Source organism: Lynx rufus, unplaced genomic scaffold, assembly GCF_022079265.1.
Source record: "Lynx rufus isolate CCGP_SWC_20201006 ecotype Redwood Valley unplaced genomic scaffold, mLynRuf1.p SCAF_5, whole genome shotgun sequence".
In the NCBI taxonomy this organism is placed as follows: Eukaryota; Metazoa; Chordata; class Mammalia; order Carnivora; family Felidae; genus Lynx; species Lynx rufus.
The window spans coordinates 85492456-85516916 of NW_025814867.1; the positions used below are offsets into that span (position 1 = coordinate 85492456).

A 24461-nucleotide genomic window follows, 5' to 3' on the forward strand; every position below is an offset into this window, starting at 1 on the left:
TATGCCAGAGGTGAGATTTTTATTGACTTATTATCATAATTCTTCAGCATACAAAGTATTTAATCAAGTATAATATTTACAATTCTTACATAATGTACATTTTAGAATAACTATAAAGATAATGTACTTTTGTTCCATTTACAATGACAAACTACAGTAAAACTACATTCATGAATTAGATACAAATCCTCTACATACTAATAAAAAGTAAATGGAGTGTTGGTTATACATTCTTTAAAATATTCCTTTTCACAGGTAGCAAGAAATATTACATGTAATAAGTCTTTATGACTGGAATGATCCAGAAATATCACAAAGCACAAGTAAACACATATAGAAAGGTAGCTCATCATTTCCAGAAGTTAACCTTTAGGCCTTTGTGTAAAATAAATGTTGCCAGCAATATTTATAATGTAGCAAGCTTTCCCTGTTTAAAATTAACAGCCAAAGCAGGGGGTTGTTGAGGAAAAATAAGAAAATCTAGAACACAAGTCAGTGAAAAGACCAATGCAGAGAAAAGTTTATTTAATCAAACCTTGCTTCCTTCTCCTTATTTAAGTGGATAAACGTATGTAAATGGAAAAAGATGTCCACAGAATCGTATTTATAGATGTTAGGATTCAGCCAAACTGAATCCAAGCCCTAGGTTACCTTTCATTTGGAAACATCAAGACTTTGGTAAGTATATGGTGAATTAAAATGACCTTACCATGTTTTGCTTTTATTAATGTTTGTCATTACAAAAATGTAATATTTCCTATAATTTAATGGCTTCAAAACCTAATCTATTCCTTCAAGATAATTTTATATCCAGGTTCTTCAGAATATTTGCAGTCTTTGTTATCAAAACACAAGGAAAGCTGGCAGGCATTATCAGATTTTGCAGCTTTATAATGATTTCAATTTATTTCATGATACAAGTAAAGTGCCTCTGACTAGTAGTCAGACAGGGGTTCTGGTGTCAGCCGTGCCACCGATGAGAAAATCAATGGCTCCCCTCTGTAAAACAAGAGGAGCAGCCCAGGATCAAAGAAGAGAAACGACGGCATTCTTCAGAAGTCCTAGTGTAAGAATCGGGTGAGACAGAGTAGTATCAAAGTACACTGCGAGCAGAAGAGAAGACAAAGGGATGCTGCGATAGTTTTACCATGTTTCATCCACTCATTTTATTTGTGAGAAGCTCTGAATCCAAAAAGGAGAGTAACTACTAGTCAGTGCTCTTTGCACTGTATCATGCAGGTCTGAAGTCATTCTGGACATAATAATTCTATAAAAATATATCCTTTTTCCTGCTCCTGTCCATGGTCAAAAGTGCTATCAAACAGAAAAGTTAATATGGCAATATAAGAGTGGTATGGGAATCTCTTATTATCCAAAATGGGTAGTAAATTTAGTCTTAAATACAATTTGGTTTATTGTCATGTCTATACTTTACATGTGTAGAATTATATTTTTAAAATACTGCTTAACACATCACAAACTGAAGTTGTCCAGCCTGCGAAGGTATAATTTTTTTTTTCCAAAATGCACTCATGAAGAACCAAAGTACATATTCCAAATTAAATTATGTTTTGGAAAGTAAACATCAAAGTTCATTAAAATCAATAGTGAAGACCAGTATAAATTAGGCAAACACTGTAAAGTAGTGAATCCCTGGAAATTTCTGTATTTCTAAGGATTGTAACAAAGGTAATTTTTAAATACCTTAGAAATCTTAAACATATATAGGTGTTACAAGGAAACACTGCAAATAACGACTCAATTACTTTAGTCTAGTTCTAGCGTGTGAGACTGCATTCTATGAGCTCTTCGTAGTTAGTACTGCTATTGTTATTTTGATGTTAATCTAGCTTTTAAGTTATTGCGCTAATGATAATGAACTAATAGAATACTGACTAGGAATCAGAAACTAATATAAGCAGATCAGTTAGGGAAAGAAAACAAAGGGCAAGCACATTGACTTATGAAGCCCAAAAGTATGATTAACATTGTTTACACTATAATTTCTCATAATGCATTGAATAATTCACAGCATAATAAAACTCAGATTTGTTATATACTATATAAAAGCTATTAGTTGACACAGCTAAATTCACCTTGGTAAGAGCCAATCTACTTTGTGACTATGTAACACTAGTAATTGACTTTAAAGCCTTGCTATATTTACTGCATCATTTCTGCCAAATTTCATCCAAACTGAGTCTTGGCATGTTCAAGAAATCAAGCCACAGGAATGTATTTTCGTATTGCCAGGCTCAGTATACTGTTAAAAGATTTAGCTTTCTCTGAAGATATTCAGAACTACGATCATCTTTAAAGTGAGTATCCTTCAAATACATCTCTAACCATTAAATTTAGGTAGACACTAATTACTACCACATTAACAACTCATGATTCAAGCCACAGGAGTTAAGAGTGTCATAAGGAACTGCCGTCACAAGGAGAGATCCGGAGGTGATCTGAAGCACCCAACGGCTGGATCCAAAAGCCAAACTGTCCAGGCTCCCCAGATAAAGGTTAGGAGCTTCAGAAGTGAAGCCCTACGATTAAACAGGAAGTCTATATTCTAATTCTACCAGGCTTAGGAATAATTTCACATATTATTACTTATTATTCAGGAATAGGCACTACAAAGGAAAGGTGAGGCCCTCTTTTTCTTTTGGTTTGTTTTAAACATATTTCCTTATCCTTGAACTTTTTGGACAATTTCAAAGTACACTCTAATAAAAAGGTTTACAAACCAGACTTTTGCAAAGCCAGATGACCTGTGACTATGAGGTGAAACAGGGAAGATTTCATAATGTTCCTGTTATTGTTGCAATTAAAATACAGGCTGTGGTAGTATTTTCTTAGAAATATTTCATAAATATATTTTACCCTTATCTAATACACTGTGATTATTACTAAATAAGCATTATATGCACACAATTTGGAAACAAATATGGAAACTTTTCTGTGACATGAATTTACTTCAGTGTAATTCCTATTTAAACAAATCCTCATTTGACATTCAATCAACTTATAAAACTCTAGCTATTGGGGGGAAGAATGTTAGAAAACTTATTATCTGCCAAATTAAATGTAATCTTTCTACTTGTTTGATAACCCAAATTTTTAAAATTCTTATTTAGAATTTGGGTATCAATAATATTACTTACATGTAACTTGTAAAAGATTAAATTTAATTGTTGACAATTATTAGAAACCATAAGGCAAATTACTTATTTTATACTCCTGACAAGATATGTTAATCAAAGATGGAATCAGACGAATTTATAGCATTTACATGATAAATTAGTAGATCTGTAAGGTTTCGGAATTCAAGGGTCTCTGTTTCATGTAAGCCAACCACTATATCTATATATAGATGGTATTAATTTAAAATCATATACACTGTGTATAAAAGTACACAGGATAGATGTTGAAAAAAATTAAAAACTATCATTATATAGTTCAGTATAACCTAAGAAAAACATGAGTTTTTTCTTTTTCAGAGATTTTTCTTTCACTCAGTGCAACAGCAAAAATCTATCTTGAAAAGGGCAAATTTCAAATATAAAAATGTTCTACATTATTTTATAAATCAACTTTTCCTTTAAAAATTACAATTTGATGAAAGCATAATTTTGCAACATTCAAGTAACCTTTGAAACATAGTTTTATTACATCAATAAATTTGTCAAGGTTTTAGGAAATCAACCGAACAATGAAGGACTACAATTTCTTTAAGTAAGAATTCGTTTGGTGATTTAAAAAAAAAAAAAAAATGTTAAGGGTTCTTTTCCTTCAAAAAATGGAGTAACTCTAAAGGACTTGAGTTCTGTCTACTTTGTACAGCCATTACATGTATGTTAAAGTACACAACAATAACCAGACGTCTAAGGAGTATCACTACATTAATGAGCAAACGGGGGAAACATATTCTCTAGTTCTGATAATGAAATTACGTATTGTGAGTATGACAGCTAGGCTACCAAAACCACACATGAACCACCAAAAATCATCAGGGAGGCTAAAGACAAGACATATTCTTCAGGCAGGCAGGACAGTTGGCTCCCACTTGATGCAGACATGCTTGACTGAATGATCCTGGGCACGATGCATGGAAAACAAAAACCAATACTACCAACCATTGGAAAAAACAGAAATTTTGTCTAACCTTAGCATCTTGTAACCTAGAGATGGCCTAGGTCTAGATTTAACTTTATCTATAAAAAAATAGCCTTTTAAACAGGCTTTTTTTTTTTTTTTAAATAAAAGCGGTCCTTAGGTTCTTCTCCCAACTACTAGAACTCTATGTTTTCATTTATAAAAATATCAATGAATGGGTACCTTTTTTCCAAACCACTCAATACCTACTAAAATTAAGTAGATTTAAGGCAGTAAAAATTTGTGAGTTTTCAGACGTACACATTAGTACATTAGGGGATCATTCAATTTAATCTTTTCCCCTTCTTTAAAAAAAACTCAGAATTTCTGTGAATCTTGTTGGAAACGATTTAGTTTCTCTGGATTATTGGATGCCATTTGGGAAAAATCACGAAAAATATCCTGGTAGGTTTCATCACCTGCATGAAAGTAAAATAAAGACACTTTTAAAATTTATACAGTGAAAGTGTTAATAGACAACATTCATTTTATGGCTAGTAACTATATTATAATTAACCATACTCAAATTTTACTCATATGAGCATATTGGGGAGAAAAAAAGACCCACTAAATATAAATGCTAGAAAAGCACATAGTGAAAGAAAAGAAACAGCTATACCTGAGAAAAGCACCTCAGAGGCAGCCACAGAGGAAAGCTCAGAGTTAGAAAAGAGCAAAGATGCAAGTGTTTTAGAGCAATATAAAGAAATACATTTATTTACATAGAAATAAAAGTCATTCTAAGTGAGGTATAGTAAACAAGGCATTCTTTAAATAAATATTTCCCTTGATCAAGGCCAAAAGAAAAGACCAATAACAAATACTAATGCTTCTGATGGATGCAAGTTATTAATAAGACAAAACTGATAACCAGGTGAGCAAAAAAAAAAAATCCTATTTTAATAATTATCTTTGAGCTAAAAGGCATTTTAATTTAAATAGCATGTGAAAAAGAAATTCTTTACTCAAACTTAACTAAAAGTAATACACCTAATCCACTGCTTACGGAGCTTATAGAATAATAAAGCCTAGAAAAGGACTGTAAGATCAGTTTCCTATTTTGTCAGAAGTGTTTTGCTTACTGTAGGTCATATGAGCAAGAATGCTATGACAAAGGGGAATAAACACCAAAGATGTCGGTTAAATTAGCATAAGGCATGTATGTACGTACATACAAATAGGCTCGGAGAGAAGTAGATTGTAGATACTGATACTATAGCCAACTGAATACTATTTTTCTTGCCATGACAAACTAGTTATATGCACACATAAAGATTAATTCCTCAGACCAAGGATTTGTATAAAGTAAAATCTCATTTTCAAGATCAATCTTTCATCATATATACTTCTGACAGACGTTAGGTTTACACAGAAGCTTAGCATAGCTCTGTTTTCAAGATTTAAACCGTCAAAAGTGTTTTAAATGATTATTGTTGCAGCATGGTTTTATAATTATTTCCCATAAGATATCTTGCATCCATCTTATTACAAACTCATTGCTACAATTGTTAATAGTGCAGTTGATTTTATCAGCTTTTAAAAAGCAAGATTTTTGAGGCAATAGGTGTCATACCAAAAGCTAGAGAATCAGAAAAAAGGTGGGGGAGGGGGCTAAAGATCTAGTATAAAGGTCTAACAGCATAATTCAAGATTTTCAATAAAAAAAGTTAATACTTTTAACCTTTAGTCACTTTTAACATTTAGTCTATGTAAAAAGCAAGTTATTAAAATCTCTATATAGTTTTCATTTAGTCCTGGAAATTTTCTCATGACCTGAATCAATCTACTTTAAAAAGAAAAAATACAGTAAGAAGAAAATCTTGATAGTTGGTTAAGAGTACCATCTAACTCATATTCTGTTATTGAAACAATAAAAATGAAATTTGATATACTGGAACAACTGTTAAGACAATCCAATTACACCCATGATTTTTTAAAAGGTAAACTCCCATGTTAAAAGACAAACTACAAACCTATTCCCATTTTTAGCCATTCTAAAAGATATAAAATAAACTGAGAAGAGACCAACATTAAATATTAACAAACCATACAAAATATTTAAAAATTCGTATTCTTAGATGTTGAATTAAAATATTGAAAATATTTATTGTAAACATTATAAATATTTTTAAAATACTATTTAAACTTGAGAGTCTGGAATTTTACTTTCCAAGGAAGTGTAAAGTGCAGGTTATAATACAAAAATAACACACTGATCTTACCATTCAACACCAGAAGTAACTTAAAAGGCACACATTATACATTCAATAAGAAATAGGAAGGAGGATCTAGCAGATGCTAATGCCAAATACTTTACAGATAGCACCAGATGAGCATTCTTAAGTATTACAACAGTACAATGGCAATATATGGCTTCTACTATTAGCAATGCATATTTTGTATAACAAACTGTAGGGTTTTTTCTTTTTTGTGGTTTTCCAGCTTTTGTTCTTAAATCATCTAGTACCTATTACACAAGTACATTTTAGTAGAACCATTGTACCATGCAAAACAAATTATAAGATCTTTTATTCACTGAATTAAATACTTCCTTGAAGGAAAGTGTTGGTGCTACACTAATCATTGGTTTCACGAATACATTTTAGAGCTAATACAAGACAAAAGGAAGTCTCACCTTCCACGCACACAAAACTTTCTGTTAACATTCAGTTTCTAACAAAACATTAATTAATGGACTATCAATAAAATACCTTTCTTAGGCCTCAAAATATATTATCAAAAAACAAACATTACAATAACAATAGTGACTAAGATATTTAATATAGTTAACATAAATTGAGCTTCAATGTGATTCCTTGAAATTTAAATATAATTCTAATCATTTAGAATTTTTCCCAAGGCAATATAACTTGTCTACACTAGCATACATAAACAATAACCCATAATTCGCTGCCCTGGAAAGCTCACGTAAGCACATTTAACAGTTTATTACAAACGATAAGCAACTAATCACCCAATATTTGTAATGCTAAGTTATATCCTTTAAATTACTTAATCATATTCTATTTCTCTTCAGAAAGTTAACTTTTCCATGTGCCCAGACAGTTCAGAATTTTTAAAATGTGGACTTCTGTATGTCACTGATAGTTCAAAATAGTTTTTGATTTTTGGTATTCAGAATATCCATTGTAACAGCAATGATGATGATCCAAGACTTGTTGATTTTGCTCTCGAAATGCACTCCCCTCAAAGAGACAGCAGCATGTGAGACCCCACCTCTAGGTGATCAAGTATATGATCCCGCCCTTCCTGGGTTGATTACAGCTTCCTTTATACAAATAATTAGATCAGGGACCAACCTTTGCTAGCGACATACTTGCATAACCAGTAGTGGCTCACTAAAGTGGTGATTTTCAACTAGCTGAGAAACTCTGCCAACAATCAAGGGGAGTCATGGAACCAGAGACTGTGGGAACCACCAAAGCGGTTTCCAACGACTGAGGGCGGGGCGTGATATTTCACTCACTCACCCAGTCCTCTTAAGAGTTGTAGGAACTGATAAAGAGGGATAGATCTTCCCTTCAGGAAACGTGTGCTCTTATATCGCCTTGCAAAAAATAGAAAGTTTCAGGTCCTTAGGGTTGTATATAGAAGGTTCAGAAGTGTGGTTTCTTAGAAATAAATCCACAATTCCCAAAGATTATATCTGAGTCTTTTAAATAATAGGGCTCTTCATTATCAAAAGATTGAAAATACCTGCATTTTAAAATTACCCAAATTTCTGAGGTATTGCTAGGCAACAACAACAAAAGGATCTAGATAAGACAATCAACCAAAATCAATGAGAGAAAAATAACAGTGACAAGTGGAAGGGAAAGAAAGACCCTACTGCCTGAGCTAACATATCTGCTCTCCAAAGACTTGTGAAGGAAAAGAAAAGTAGCCAGGGAGCAACTGCTGTGCCATTTCACCACGTCACCTTAAGTATAAAGTTGCTCTGCTTTGCATGTGAGACCTTCTAAATGGGTTGAAAATCTATCATCAAGATCATCCCCAAATAGATCAAAGTCCCATTTTATTCTTCTGATACACCATTTCCAGAATTCTGATCTATTTTTAATCTCTAAAATTTGAGAGTGGTGGAAAAGCCTGTTTTTTTTTTTTGAGGCTTTTTTAATGTTTATTTATTTTTGAGAGAGAGAGCACATGAGAATTGGGGGGCAGAGAGGGGGGGACAGAGGATCCAAAGCGGGCTCTGCGCTGACAGCAGCGAGCCCGACATGGGGCTTGAACCCACAAACTGTGAGATGGTGACCTGAGCAGAAGTCAGACACTTAACCGACTGAGCCACCCAGGCACCCCAAAATGAGGCCTTTAAAACATTTTTCGGTCAAATAAATTGGAAAAATTCATTTTTCTACTGGGGAATGGAAGATGCATACCCATAAACGTATACATAAAACGGCAGTGAAAGAGACATTCGAATGCTCCTAAATGGTGGCAGAAGAAGCCCAAGCAATCTGGGTGGAACTAGAAGTCACAAGAACATAGAGGCCCTGTCCTTTCAAGTTTCCCAACTCCGAAGGAAAGTTGACCACTGACCTTATGACTAATCAGTTGGGTGTAACTTCATCAGCAAACTGCTCAAGGAAAGAACAGCTGACCAAACATTTAAGTTTCAAATGTCAGGAAAAAGAATTGTTTAACTTAAAATCTTGAAGTTCACTCTTACCTCACAAATATCAGGTCGTATCCTTTGAATAATTTTTATTTTTAAAGTGCTTAAACACAAAGGCCTTAAAAATGGCCTAGTAATACCCTCACTTAAGTATATCTGTTACAAAATTATAACTTATTTAAAATCTAACATTCAAGTTTAAAACAAATGGGTGAAATTCAGAATTAATGCTGAGACTTCACCCTTAATCAGCACTCTTACATCTTGGTGTATCATGAGTCAGTAGTATTGTCTGATCCATAGGATTAAAGTGGGACACCCTAGATTAGAAGTATCTAGCTGAAGTGTCTCTGTTCTCAAAGTTCTTACTTGCTCCCTATTAAACTAGACCAACAAGAAGTAGTAAATACAGTCCTCCGAGAAAAGAATGGCCCCATATTAATTATATACTAATCCAGTTATGTAAAGGTTAATGGCTGAAGCTAGCATAAAATACAGAAATCTCAAAACATATTTAAACAGGAAGAATAGATGATATTACCAAGCCACTTTTAAAATAATACATTAATATTCATTTTTAAAAGTTAAATATACTTATTAAAAACTAACATTACAATTATTTTAGTCATGAATTCCTGAAATCTTTTACTAATACTTATATGAATTTAAAACAGATAAATTAGGAATTCATATATTCAAATTCATGAAACTGGAGATGCAATGATTACTCTTTTCTTCGTGAAGAATGTCTAATTAGGATGTGTTCCTCAAAGAAAGGAATCTGATTAGCAACATTTCTTCCTTTTCTTGACATCCTGACTCAAAAGTGAAAATTACACAAAATGAGACTTGGGCTGATCCTGAGTTGAGATTTCTCTAACAAGTTTACTTTACCATCAGGTTCATGAAATACTGTTCTAAATACTTACATTTACCCAACAGATAATGTACAATTGCTCGGGGCAAAGCTACAAGGTAAAGTGAGACCTTTTCTCTATACCTTTTAAACTAACTCCATTCCCATTCCGGGCTTCTTAAACTACTAGTAGATTTTATTTTTAACTCTAAAACTTATCTTTAGATCAGAGTACAAAACTCTTAATTCAATAAACTTTTTTCTAGGCATTTTCCATACTGACTTTTTATATGCCAAACACATGGTGATTTGTATTTTTCCCTGAACGCAATTCATAGAAATTCCCTGAATAACAAAAAGAAAACAATTCTGTTGTATTCACTTGACAGCTAAAGAGAATTCCAAAATGAAAATGACCATTGTGCTGCTGTGAGGGTATAAATATAGGTCACCATTCCATCCGCGTCACTGGAATGTATATGGAAGACATCTGTACAGCAGGTAAAGAAGTCAGCAGCCAAAGTTGAACACAGCAAGTAAATGTGTACTGGAATAGGAATAGTTACGGACTTCTAAAGGCTCGGGAGTTAGCCGCTCCCGAGAATTCAGTAAGTACAATACATAACAACTCACAATTTACAAGTAAGTTATAAAAACTCCAGAATATTAAGCCAGTCTGCTAAAGAACTATGAATCTTCCAATTGTAAACTAATAAATTCCTGAATGCATTTCTTATACTGCATTTCAGTATGGTTATTAGTAGAATATTGACCTGGCTGTCCATAAAGTCCTTCTGATTCCCGCATCTCTTCATTCATTCTTGCTAAACGTAACCTAAAATCAAAGGAAAGGATTTTTAGATGAAGTATGTAATGAAACCACAAACCAATGAAATGTATAAGCAGATAAAACACACTTTTTTCTCTCTTTTTTCTCTTCCTAGTGTTTACCACTATAATAGATGGGGTTTTAGTTTTAGTTTCCCTTTATACAATTCTCATGAGAGAATATAATAAAGATTTCTTTTTTTAACTATTTTTAAGTAATCTCTACACCAAAACTGGGGCTCAGATGTACAACCCCAGGATCAAGAATCGCATGCTTGCCCACCAACTGAGCCAGCTGGGTTGGCCAGCTGGGTGCCCTGACAATAAAAGATTTCTAACAAATACATTTCATCACTGTTTAAGCAGGACCTTTGGAGCACCTCCAGGAGCTTACTTCCTGACTTCAGAGACTCCCCGGCTTCTCCAGCAACTGTTCAAAGTATTGCTTCTACAGTATGGAATGTCCTACTGTATGGTTTAAGTTTATTCGGCTTCACCCTGAGGTGAGGTAGTTCCAAAAATGTAAATGGCATGTGTTATGTCTAAATAGTGGAAACGTATTTTGATGTATTAAATGACCATAGGTTGCTAAGATTTTATCAAGGTTACCATTCGGTTAGACACTCTTTCGTGGGGTTTTCATCCTGGCAGCAGGAAGATATACAGCACTGGATTAAGAAGACAAGAATTTCCTTCCATTTTTGTACTAACTTTAAACAATTTTGAAACAGGCAAATGTCACCTTCAGTGCCCCTTCCTACTTTTCACTATTTGTCTGTCCTTCGGGCCACCCACCTTCAGGCAGTGGGTGCACTGCCCACCGAGACTTAGATCACCCTCTTCTAACGTGCACTTCTGGCAACTGCAGCATCTGACATGAGCTTTCCCTCTCTCCAAAATACTACCACTCCCTTCCATCTCTTTTCATAACCACTGTGTGAATTAATAGCGCCTTAGGTCTCTCTTTGGTATTTGGACTTTTCAGAGAGGACCATTACTTTAAAAAATTATTAAATGAAACTGAAGTCTTCACACAAAGTAAAATGAGAAAATTTAGACAATTTGGGAACAGAGATTTCTGAGGTAAAGGGGCCATTATTGTAAGAACTGCCTAGGAAGCTGCATCCAGGGTTCCTTTCTCTATGCTATTCCTATCTTTTAATAACTTCTCTTTCTCCAATTGTGAATCTATAATAATTTAATAGTTCTAAATTTTCCTCCAGTAGTCTCCACAATTATAATAACCTCTCCAGTGGGGAAAGGACACTGAGTGCAGAGAAAGCATGTTTTACTGTTTTGCCTTGTGTTTTAATTTGGCAGGGATCAGGGAGGAGTGATATATGACAAGTCAAGAATTCTCAGTGGCAGCTCAGGAGTTCAAGGCAGTTGGGAAAGTTTCCCTTTGTAGGTGACTGAGACTCAGTAGTGTGAATGAAACTATCAATACTCATATAACAGGGGATCAGTAATTCTGGGTTTCAGGCAACACAGAACAGAACGAGTAAGTGACTTCATACAACATATTTCCTACATCACAATAAAGTGTAAGTGGCAATCACTTTTTTAGATTCCAGTGTAAACAAACAACTTTGATCTGAGATGAAAATCAAATTAAGATCTCAAAAGTCTTTCTTTAACAGATCATATTCAATTGTATTCAAACATTAAAAAACAGGTATTTTTATCTTAAGATAGAGTATTCATGTAAACAACTCCTTAAAAAAAATAAGCACAAACGGATCCCTAAGCATCACTGCCCAAAGGCAATGCAACTGCAAAAGTTGCTAACATCAGTGCAGCTGTCCTCCCTACTTATAATCCTCTAACTCTTAAGGTAGAATAAATGCAGATTTTTGAACAGAATAATTGCCTGTTACTGTACCAATCCACCCCCTGCCCTAGTACTGTAGTGAAAATTAAAGAATCCATTTTAGAGAAGACATGGGTTTTCTGTTCCTACTGGTCATGCAGGATTTAAAAAGTGGCTAAGGACATGGGTTTTAGAGCCAAAATTCTTAGTTTCAAATCCCAGCTCCATGAGCTACCGGTTTCTCAAATTATCTGCGGTGTGGTATCGTTATAAAATAAGGCTAATAATATGTTCCTCATAGGGTTGCTGTGAGAGCCAAATAAGTTCCTATATGTAATACATTAAATGTGCTTAAAAAGGTACGTGGTACACATTAAACAATCAAGTTTATAGTTCATACCTATGCATGAAACTATGTTCGAACCTATGTACTACACTGAAACTAAGTACTACAACTGTCTGAAAAATAATCAAGGAAAAAGAAGACACTTACAAGGTCACTATATCAGCATTGGCTGCTTCCACAGCTATAGTCAAAGGGTCTTTCCCTTCTTCATCAGTGGCATGTTGATTGGCACCTCGTTTTAGGAATAAACATACCTGCCTGTTTAAGGAAACAGTATTTTTAATATATGGCCAGTAAGAAAAAAATACTAGTATTCACCATAAAAAAATTAAAAGCACCATCTCACTTAAAGAAATAGCATTTCATTAGGAAATTCTTGACTCATTCTATAACTATTTATTGAACAATAAAAATTTACCATGATCACCATTTTACAAATCTCAAGGTGTTTTCCCCTTTTAACTTGGTGCTACGTAGGATGGTGAGATGTATAAATTATGGTCTCTAACCTCAAATAATATCAGAAAAAGATGTACATATATTTCCATGAACTTAAACAAAACAGCATCACTTAAGGTCATTATTTGGGAAAGAAGGAAGCCAAGGCAACGTTAACATTATACCAACAATAATTTAACAGCAAAGAGGGTAATCCTCCACAAATATTGATAACTTGAAGAAATTGACAAAAATGAAAAAATATGACAGAATGAGTAAATGGAGTCTATGAAGTAAAATGGGAAGAATGATTGTTTAAGAAGAAAATACACAGATGAATCAAATACAATCACTTTTAAGTATCCAAAAGTTTGTATGATGAAGTCATTGAACTCAGCATCTCTTTGCTGACAGAAGGAAAGCAAACTATGATAAGAATAGAAAATGCTTTAAAAAATACAAGATGCTTCAAATAAACATAAAAAAAAGAATACCCAGCTTCTTGTTTATTGGGGTAATAAGAATTGGATATCCTGAGATATTTTATTTAAAAACAATCATCTATGACACAAATTTTTCATTTAAGGTCAACATTTTGACTTCATTTGTACCTTCTATTAGAAAGTCCATTTTCAAAAAACAACAACAACAACAACAACAAAAGTAATTTTCAAGGCTTTATTGTTCTGTGAGTCTAAATACTGCTTCAGAAGCCTCCATGTTAATAGCACAAGCTAAAAGTTAAAGTCAGACTTTAGGTACCCTGTGAGAAAACTAAAATGTCCAAAGTTATAAAATTCTCCCCAACTGCACATGCTATGTATATAAATATGTGAACATGCATAAATACATACATAGACTTAGTTGTCTGAAAAAAATCACCATAATTTCAGTAACAGTTTTAAATACTAACACTGATCTACATAAATGGCAAGTAAAGTTCAAAATAAGCTTTGCAATGTTCTTTTCTGAAAAGTAACAGCAGCTTTTTTCTGCAGGAGATTTTTAAAATTTGAAATTCCATCATGACAATATAAGTCACAGGAAGGTATCATTTTATAAACTCTACTTAATGACCTTAGCCTAAGAAAAAGCAAAATGATATTTCAAAATAATTTTTCAAATAAAATCTAGTTAAATATGCAAGCTCAACAGCTTACCCTGTGTGCCCCAAGACAGTGGCATGGTGCAGTGGGCCCCGCCCTTGCACATCTCTTTGGTTCACATTAGCACCATTCTGTAGAAGAAACTCGCAAGTCACCAAAGAACCCTTAGGAGAAAAAAAGAAGATAACAATGTACAAAAAGCAAACAATAATATATTTCTATTAAAAACAGGTCTTTACTCTAATAGCCTTTCTGTTTTATTTTCTCCCAAAAGAGAAAATACTCCCCAGTGAAAGCAGAGAAATGATAAATTATTTTCTTCCGAAGAATGACTTCTTTTTTAACATTTATTTATTATTGAGAGACAGAGAGACACAGAGCGTGAGCAGTGGAGGGGTAGAGAGAGGGGGAGACACAGAATCTGAAGTAGGCTCCAGGCTCTGAGCTGTCAGCACAGAGCCCGACACGGGGCTCGAACTCACAAACTGTGAGATCATGACCTGAGCGGAAGTCGGTCGGTTAACCACCCAGGCGCCCCGCCAAGAATGACTTCTAACAGGGATTCAATTTGCAGTGTAATCTAGCAAAAGACACTACTTTCATTACCAAAATTCTCTTCCACTGAGAAAAAAACCTGACCTTACATAATCACAGTGATACTCAGAAATCACTACTAGCATTTTCTTCTACTTTCCAACCCATCTCTTAAAGCAAAAAATAATGCTAAAGCTGTGTTCAGAATGAATTATGATTTTTTTTACAATGTATGAATTCATACCCCTAATACAGCCTGAATAAGTGGTGTTGCTTTATTTTCCTCTGAATTAGCCCAGTTCACATCTGCACCATGAGCCAAAGCCTCAGCCATTTTAGGAAGATTTTTTTCATATGAAGCCCTATAAAGCTGGAGTCCCGGATTAAGATGTTTAGAGTCGAGAAACACAGAAGAATCTTGCCTTTCTCCTTCTGTAAAGCAAACAAATACATCAGTAAAAATGAGCAGGAAGGGAGAGAATGGGAAGTTATTGTTTCAGAGGTACAGGGTTTCAGTTTTGTGAGATGAAGACAGTTCTGTGGCTGCATTGCGGTTAACGGCAGCACAAGGGTTAAGAAATTCAATGCCATGCAGCTGTCCGTTTAAAAATGGTGAAGATGTAAATTTCATGTTATGTATGTCTTACCACATACATAACAAAATGTTTTTAAATTTTTTATTTTTAATTTTATTTTTTTTAGTTTACATCCAAATTAGTTAGCATATAGTGCAACAATGATTTCAGTACTAGATTCCTTAATGCCCCTTACCCGTTTAGCCCATCCCCCCCTCCCACAACCCCTCCAGTAACCCTCTGGTTGTTCTCCATATTTAAGAGTCTCTTATGTTTTGTCCCCCTCCCTGTTTTTATATTATTTTTATTTCCCTTCCCTTATGTTCACCTGTTTTGTCTCTTAAAGTCCTCATATGAGTGGAGTCATATGATATTTGTCTTTCTCTATTTACCACATTTTTTTAAATGAGCCCTTACTACAATGTAGCACAATGTAAAAGATGTAAAAGTAACCACTAATTTAACAAAATGAGCTAATGGGAGGTTTTCACAAAAATATATTATTCCCTGATGACTCCCCAAACAGTCAAACTTCTCTTATAAAGACATCCATTGGTATACTAGGCCTTTGTGGTCCTGCCGATATGCAATGGGAGGTTAATTACACTGTACTAGATTAAAATTAGGTATATTCCTATATGCCTGGATTTAAAAAGGATGGTAAAAATCCATGAAGAATTTTACTACTAGACCAAACCTCACTTTATGCCTAGGATGGTCCAATATCATCATAAGTTATAGTACAAGCAATTCAAGTAATTCAGAAAATGCTCACTACCCTGAATATTCTGTAAGACCAAAATTATGGGAATCATGAAGGAGAAAATATAGGAAGAAAGCACAGATCCAAAGAAAAATATAATGGGGAGAGAGTTGTTAATCTCTTTCTCCTGATAAGATAGCCACATTAGATAAATAAATATAAATATATAAATATAAAATAAATAAAACATATAGTTCATGTGGACTAAAAAGTATACTTAGCAACTGAGTAGGCACTTTTAGCCCGTATCATGAGGCTTAGAAGAATGTACAGCTAGGAGAGAACTTCCAAATCCACTTTCTCATTTAACAATACCTTCTAAAAGGCTAACCACTTCCTTTAAAAACTATTTAATCAAGATTAAGCACTAACCACATGCATTTTTCAGCAAACAATACTAATTAACACTGAATTTCACCAAAACTCACCAGTCTCATATAAACTATTGGCAGACACTGTCGAGGGTAAAGATTCTCTTCCATCATCAGAAATCTGCTGGATTCCACTATCATTACTTTTAACTGTTTTAAAGAAAAATCAGCTAGTGATTAAAGTTCACACCATTAGAAAACAATCTACTCCAAACAACAAGGTTTTAAAATGAGTTCTGATAATACATCAACATGAACTCAGCCACCATCAGAATACATTTAACACAATTTTAATCCTTTTGAACACTTAGCTTATCAAAATATGAATCAATCACAAAGCCTGAAAATAAACTTATCTTCAGAGTCGCAACACATCTCATTACCCCATATGTCAGGGGTGGTGAAGAGCTTAATTTATTATGACTGTAAGTAATGTGTAATTCTGAGACAATGGGTAACATCTAGAGAAATGGCCACACCGCACAATGACCACTGGCACAGACTTGGAATGCTCCACAAGAGTAGTACTTACTACTACGTAGTTTTGAAGAAGTATCAAAGTAGGAGAAGAGTGAATCTAGCTCATCAGGACAGAACAGAGACTCCCGCCTGGCCTCGTCGCTATTTACAGCAACCACTGAGGACATGCAAGTTAGCAAAGCACAAAGCAGGCCATAAGAAGGGAAAAGGGCAGGAAAAAAACGTTACTGGGAAAAATTTAGGAGGAAAAAAATAGGAAGGATATTAGGTAGTTAATCAGATATTTAGGGCTTGTTGCCATGATAGATTTATAATTCCCATCTCCCCTTGCACTCTAAACAGTTTTATTCCCTAGAATATACACATTACCTAGAAATGTGAGTTACCAAGATGCTATTTAAATTTAACCATTTTAAAGACATAGAAATCCAATTTTTCCTTACAATATGCAGAAGGAAACAGGTCTTTTAGCATTTAAATAATCTACAGTGGCTACTAATTCAGAGATGAAGAAAGCGACTCCAGTTTAACAAGTAAGCTGTAATACCTGAACTTGGGGGAGGTACTCTGACTTGGTCACCTGGCCCAAGTTTAGAAATGCTCAGCCTCTTTTCTTCGCAACTTTTGGAGACAATCCTTTTTTCCTGCTCAGGAGGTGATGATGATATAGAATATTTATCCACAAATTTCCTCTCCACATATTTTGCTTTGATATATGTCTCTTTCTCCTGTCTGGTATACATAAAAATGTCATGATGTTCTGCTTAATCTCTTAGTATGGCTGAAAAGAAGCCATTATATATTGAATATCTCAAAAAAAGTCACTAAATGTATTACAAGTTAAAACTAAATTTGTGACATTATGCAACATATTTCCCTTCCAAGTATTTAATAACTTACGATCTCATGTTCAAATGAAATACAAACAATAGACTAAACGAAAAATCACAAGTATAAACATGGCACTCTCTATTCTCTTAATTTCTGTGCTCATTCATTTCTATACATGTTCCCTTGTGCTTTTGACAAAATGAAAACCATTACCAAGAAAACTATAAAAATTTATGGAAATTAATTTCATTTTACTGCAATAGATAATGTCACATACTGAACTACCACTATTGATGGCCATAATTTTTCCTAAGACAACTACTTTAAAACAACAGCATTCCTAACTAAGGAGGAAGCAAATATGTCACATTTTAAACTTTATGATACAATCATAAAATACCAAGTCTGTTTTATACCTTTTCTTACTTATATCCTTTTGAAATGGTTAAGTCTTTGGCTGAAATAGAAGGATATTTCAAGGTCTGAAATAACTCAGCCATGCTTTACCAAATAATCTCATTTAAATGATATTAGTGCAGACAACAATAACTTTAAAATAGTATTGATTATACATACAGATTTAGTCAAACATAAAATCCCAAGATAGGATTATGGCAAATAAAATTTTAGTGCTAAAAATAAAGAACCATGAAAACTAAAAGCAACATCAACAATAAAAATTAATTATGTACCTTGAAGGCACTCTTAGCCACTTCATTCAAAGAGCCTCCACATATAGAATTGGAAGTATAATTCAAACATAGCAACTAAGTACTCTCCCCTACCAGAAGCTACCCTTTCACCTTTAATTCTTTAACATCATAATGCCATTTATTAAGTATGTGTTTCACAGATATTTACTGTACTAAGTTAAACAATGTAAAATTATTCACTGTTGGTAATAGAAACTTGATCCTTAGAGACATTAATGAACAGATTATCTCTTTTTAAACCCCTGCCAATAACAGAATTGGTCTACTTTAACTGCTAAGAGCTTTTATAGTCTATGTAGAGACTTAATTTTTGAGATTGTCATCTGGAGACTATAGTTTATTATCTAATCAATAACAAATAATTATATAACACATACCCAAGAAAGAGATAGCCATCTTCTTAAAAAAATTTTTTTTAATTCTTTACTTTATGTTGAGAGAAACAGGCAGACAAACAGACAGCAGGGGAGGGGCAGAAAGAGAGAATCCCAAGCAGGCTCCATGCTGTCAGTGCAGAGCCCAACATGGGGCTTAAACTCACAAAGCATGAGATCAGGACCTGAGCCGAAACCAAGAGTCGGACACTTACCCAACTGAGCCACCCATGTGCCCCAAGATTGCCGTATTTTAACAGAAGCAGTAATGCTCTCTTCTAAACAGTCTGTCTCAATATTACGTATCAGTTATAGTGAAATAAAATCATAGCTATATTCCTGCTTACGAAAAATAAAAGGGTAACACATGGAGACAACTGAAATTAGTACCTTTGTCCTGGTTGTGGTTTCTTTATTCCCATTTTTTCCACTTTAGCTTCATAAACTCGGTTTATAACATCATTTCCCAATTCACACATAAGCTGTTTGGCAGGAAAATAGGAAAATAAGGTACAAATTCCTAAAAATACTGTAACAGTCCTTAAAGCAAATACAGCTAACTCATTCCTTTTGCTGTTCTGCAAATGCTGATCCCACAAAGTTTGAAGTTAAAACAAAATGAGACAAGGAACTAAGAGCAATATCATCATTTTGCTATTACCAGAATACCTCCCCCTAGAAGACTGCCACTAATACAGGAAAAGGTCTCTCCTCACTCATCGTCCCTCAACTATGGCTAGCACAATGCTGCAGATTATTCACAATGCTTGGTAAATTAAATGAAAAAAGAAGATTGAGGCCAAACAGGTTTAGTTTTAAACACCTCAAAATGGAAGTACACTATTTTCTCTTTATATTTTATATATAAGAATTGCAAAATGGGGCACCAAGGTGGCTCAGTCGGTTAAGCATCTGCTACTTGATCTCGGCTCAGGTCATGATCTCAGGATTTGTGAGATCAAGCCCCACCTCGTCTGGCTCTGTGCTGATAGCGCAGAGCCTGCTTGGGATTCTCTCTCTCCTCCCACCCCCCCACCTCAAAATAAATAAATGGAGTTCAAAAAAAAAAAAAAAGAATTGCAAAATATTTTGTTTAAAATTTTCAATTATTTTTTAAAAATTTTTAATGTTTTTTTTAAATTTATTTTTGAGACACAGAGAGGCAGAGCACGAGTGGGGGAGGAGCAGAGAGAGAGGGAGACACAGAATCCGAAGCAGGCTCCAGGCTCTGAGCTGTCAGCACAGAGCCCGACGCGGGGCTCAAACTCACGCACTATGAGATCATGACCTGAGCCAAAGTCGGACACCCAACTGCCTAACCCACTCAGGTGCCCCTCAATTATTTTTTTAATGTACCAGACAGCTAGCTATGTTTCAGCCAAATTTTAAAAATTGAACTTATTAATAAGTTCACATCTACAAAACTGATGCAGAAATTAGATTTCTACCTCTCATTCCCCCACTTTCTTCTCCTTTGCATTCATAACAATTAATACAATCTATCTAATTAGGGCTCTACCTTAGCAACTAATTTATCACTTTCATCCAGATGTTTACACAATAATTCCACAAAGCAGATTTTTTTTGTACTTTACATAATTGAGAGGATCACCAGTTTATCTATGTATTAAAATAAAAATACAAGTACATTGAGAACACAATTTTCGGGGCGCCTGGGTGGCTCAGTCGGTTAAGTGTCCAACTTCAGCTAAGGTCATGATTTCGTGGTTTGTGAGTTCCAGGCCCGAATCGGGCTCTGTGCTGACAGCTCAGAGCCTGGAGCCTGCTTCAGATTCTGTGTCTCCCTCTCTCTCTGCCCCTCCCCCGCTCCCACTGTCTCTCTGTCTCTCTCAAAAATAAAACAAACATTAAAAAAAAGAACACAATTTTCAGACAGAAGTAAATGCAGAATATACCATAATCTCTAAATGAATATATATTTTTCTACAATATGGTAAACCAAATGATGGGAATTAAAAGGAATATATCATTAACCAATATATGAGTTTTATAAGTCTTACCAGAAACCCAGTTGTGATTTAAATTACTTATGGCATTTCCATAGATATGAGTCCTTACACAAGGATAAAGGATGTCTTAGTTGGACCACTTATCTTGAGAAATGTAAATTTGTAAAAGGTCCTATGCTAAAATGGCTCAATGATAACAACATGCTATACCAAACCATTAGGGAGTGCACTAGTACATCTTATACTTTTAACAAAAATTTATATAATTATAAAGGATTAAAATTAAGGCACATAATTGAAGATCATTCTTTGAGAAAACATAAAAACGTAGGAATGTGTTTTCCTTAAAAGATGAAGTGATTTGCAGTTAAGAGCGTTACGTAAACTTAGCGATTTTTAAAAAAAACCCAAAAGAAAACACCAGATTTGCTAAAATAGCCTCAGATGCGTTCCAATACAATTTATTGTTAGCATGGAGAAACTCATACATTTTATTTATTTATTTGTTTTTAAAACAAATATTTACTTATTTTGAGAGTGTGCACACACAGGCCTGCCAGCCAGGAAGGGGCAGAGACAGGGAGAGAAAATCTCAAACAGGTTCCGCTCAGTTAGCACAGAGCCCAAAGTGGGGCTCAAGAACTCACAAACTATGAGATCGTGACCCAAGCCAAAATCAAGGGTCAGACGCTTAACTGATTGAAACACCCAGGCACCCCTATTTATTTCTTTTTTGAGTAGGCTCCATATCCAGTGGAGCCCAACACAGAATTGAACTCATGACCTGAGCTGAGATCAAGAGAGGGATGGTTAACCAACTAAGCCACCTAAGCCATCCCTAGAAACTCATACATTTCGTAAATCAAGATTCTAAAATCCTGTCATTTTATGTGAAAATCTGAAATATTTTTAAGCAAGTATTTTATTTTACCTTCAAAAGTTCAGGCTCCCAGGTATCTAAAGTTAAAGATCGTACTTTTGAAAAATGAACTCCAAGACTCCTAAGTAGGGGGAAAAAAAGACTATATTAATATACAAAACCATCAAGTCTCTATTTGCATAATATGCAAATTACTTTTCTCTTTTAATGGGATATAGTCGCTAATACAGCCCTCAACATGTATGTAAATAAGGAGAGTTCTTAAATGGTAAATGGTGAAACAAAATCCTCTAAAGCACTCCGCAAACCAGAATTTTATCCACTCTACAAAAGGTACAAATATACAAACGGCAGTCAAATTAAGGCAAGTGGAAAAGGCCCCCTAGCCAATGGGACACAATAATTTACTATGTGTTTATCCAAAAGAAGTCTCTCACCCTGTGTAGGCCTACCCACCGGTGAATCCCAGAACACTCGATACACAGGGTGATGCCCAGGTTGATGCTGGCCCACCGTGGGTCCGCCAGACCACAGTCACAACAGCTGGCATTGCCAGGGATACACTGGACTCGCTGCAGTGCACTTTCTCCTTTCAACGATTTATCTTTTGACTCATTTCCAGAATCCAGGCTTCCTGTGGATGGAGATGATTTCTTATCCAGCTTCTAAAAGAATTAAGAATTATTTGTTTAAAAAAAAAAAGATTAATACTATGCTGCACATTACATGCTCCAAACAAAACCTTCCAATCAATAAATTGAGGGCTTATTATGAGCCTAAGCCAGGCACTATTCTAGGCATTACAGATTTAATGATAAAAAGATACAGCTAGCTCCATCAATTGGCATTTAGTCTTGTCAGAAGAAACACAAACATCGGAAATAATATATATATATATTTATATAAATAAATATTTACATTTATTTTCTATTTAATATACATATATATGTATTATATATAAAATAAGTGACAAATGAACATGTGTATAAGATATGAGGGCAAAGAGAAAGGGAAACACTTATTTAACATGCAGGACCAGAGACGGATGGAATAAACACAAAACTATTAATACTCAAGAATAAAATTAATATTATTTTGTACCAGAATTTTCCAAGGTATTCAATGAACTGCAAGCAAGTTGTTTCAATTACTGCAGTGAATAACTGGAAATCGTATGTCGTTTTACTAAAGAACAAATCAATTAAATAATTATTTTTTTAATGTTTATTTTTGAGAGAGAGTGAGTGGGGGAGGGGCAGAAAGAGGGAGACAGATGATCTGAAGCAGGCTCTGTGCGGATAGCAGACAGCCCAATGCTGGGTTCACACTCATGAACCACAAGATCATGACTTGAGCTGAAGTCAGATGCTTAACTGACTGAGCCACCCAGGTGCTCCCAAATCAATTACATAATTATAATTATATTCCCAGCAAGGGAAGTGAGAGCCTGAGGAGGGAGAAGAAGGCACTGGTGTGAGGGTCCAGAGCCTGAGTAGGGGCAGGTGGCAGCAAAGAAAGGATGTTGGTTACATACAGGGGGACTGATCATATAAGTAAACATGTTAAAAATAAAAGTGAGCCATATTTTTCTCACTGCAGAATAAGGGTTATTTATATGGAAAGGGAGAGAATTAGAACAAAGCCTGTTGTGTGTGATTAGAACTGGAGAAAACAAGAGGCATACTAATGGTTTTCAGTATAAACAGATATATAAAGAAATACAGATGTAAACGTGTATATGTGTACATACATACATATATTGCTTTATCTTGGTTTCTAAAAGCCATTCACCACCAAAAGGAACTAGGACTCTCTGGAGAATTAGCACTGGTGCAGAGAAAGTGCAAGATGAACCTGGAACGTCTCATCATGCTAGAAAGTAAGGAGGAACTCAGACTGAACTAAGACATGATAAGAACATACCAAAAGGATATAGAAGCCAGCGTTCCACTGGCCCAGTTTGGGCCAATTCAAACAATAAAACAAATAATGATAGTAATGGATTACAATACGTTGAAAAAACTATACTGACATAATTAAATTAAAAAAAATTAAAGCTTAAAAAAAGCTTAAAAAAATAAATAAATAATAAATAAATAAATAATTAAAGTTTAATGAGGAAAAAATATTCACATAGTCTCAAAGAACCTCCCCTTACAAATACTTCTTACCTACCAAGCGAATGTTACAGTACAGAAGCCTAGCAGACACCACCTTAATCAAGTGATCAAAGTTAACATCACCAATAACGGGACAAAGTTATGTGTCACCTGAGAATGCAGTGAGAAGAACACAGCATCATTTATATAATACACCTCCAAAGATGCATAATCTTGCGAGCAAGCATCGGATAAACTCACATTAAAGGACATTCTACAAAATAACTAGCTTGTTACCTTCAAAACTACCAAGGTCAAGAAGGTCAAAGTAAGATTGAGGGACTATTCCTGAAGGAAGGAAACTAAAGAGCTGTGACAACTAATATTACCTGTGCTTCTGGACTGGATCTTTCTGCTGTAAAAAAACATTACTGGGACAATTGTTAAAGACGTCTGGAATTAAATGGTAGCCATATTTCAATGTTCATTTCCTGATTATGATGGCAGTACCATGGTTTTTATAGGACAATGTCCTAGGGTGTGGGAAATAGCACTAAAGTAATAATGGGTGATGGGGCACCAAGTTAGAAACTCACTCTGAAATAGTTTGGGGGTAAAGTTATTGTACAACATTTGGAACTTCTCTGTAAGTTTGAAATTATTTCAAAAATTTTTAAAAATCTGCATTAGAACATGTTC

General features: G+C 34.5%; 1 protein-coding gene across 1 annotated transcript in view; it reads right to left on the bottom strand.

Annotated features, from left to right (window-relative positions):
* Positions 1-24461, bottom strand: part of ACAP2 (ArfGAP with coiled-coil, ankyrin repeat and PH domains 2) — a 155202-nt gene continuing 130741 nt past the window's right edge. Inside the window, exons 14-23 of the mRNA XM_047099315.1 lie at positions 22120-22328; positions 21715-21784; positions 19204-19295; positions 17443-17627; positions 16473-16565; positions 14951-15138; positions 14227-14336; positions 12776-12886; positions 10418-10479; positions 1-4568 (exon numbers count right to left, since the gene is read on the bottom strand). Coding sequence (XP_046955271.1) covers positions 4468-4568; positions 10418-10479; positions 12776-12886; positions 14227-14336; positions 14951-15138; positions 16473-16565; positions 17443-17627; positions 19204-19295; positions 21715-21784; positions 22120-22328 — 1221 coding nt within the window. The 3' untranslated portion in view covers positions 1-4467. The remainder of the gene's footprint in view (positions 4569-10417; positions 10480-12775; positions 12887-14226; positions 14337-14950; positions 15139-16472; positions 16566-17442; positions 17628-19203; positions 19296-21714; positions 21785-22119; positions 22329-24461) is intronic.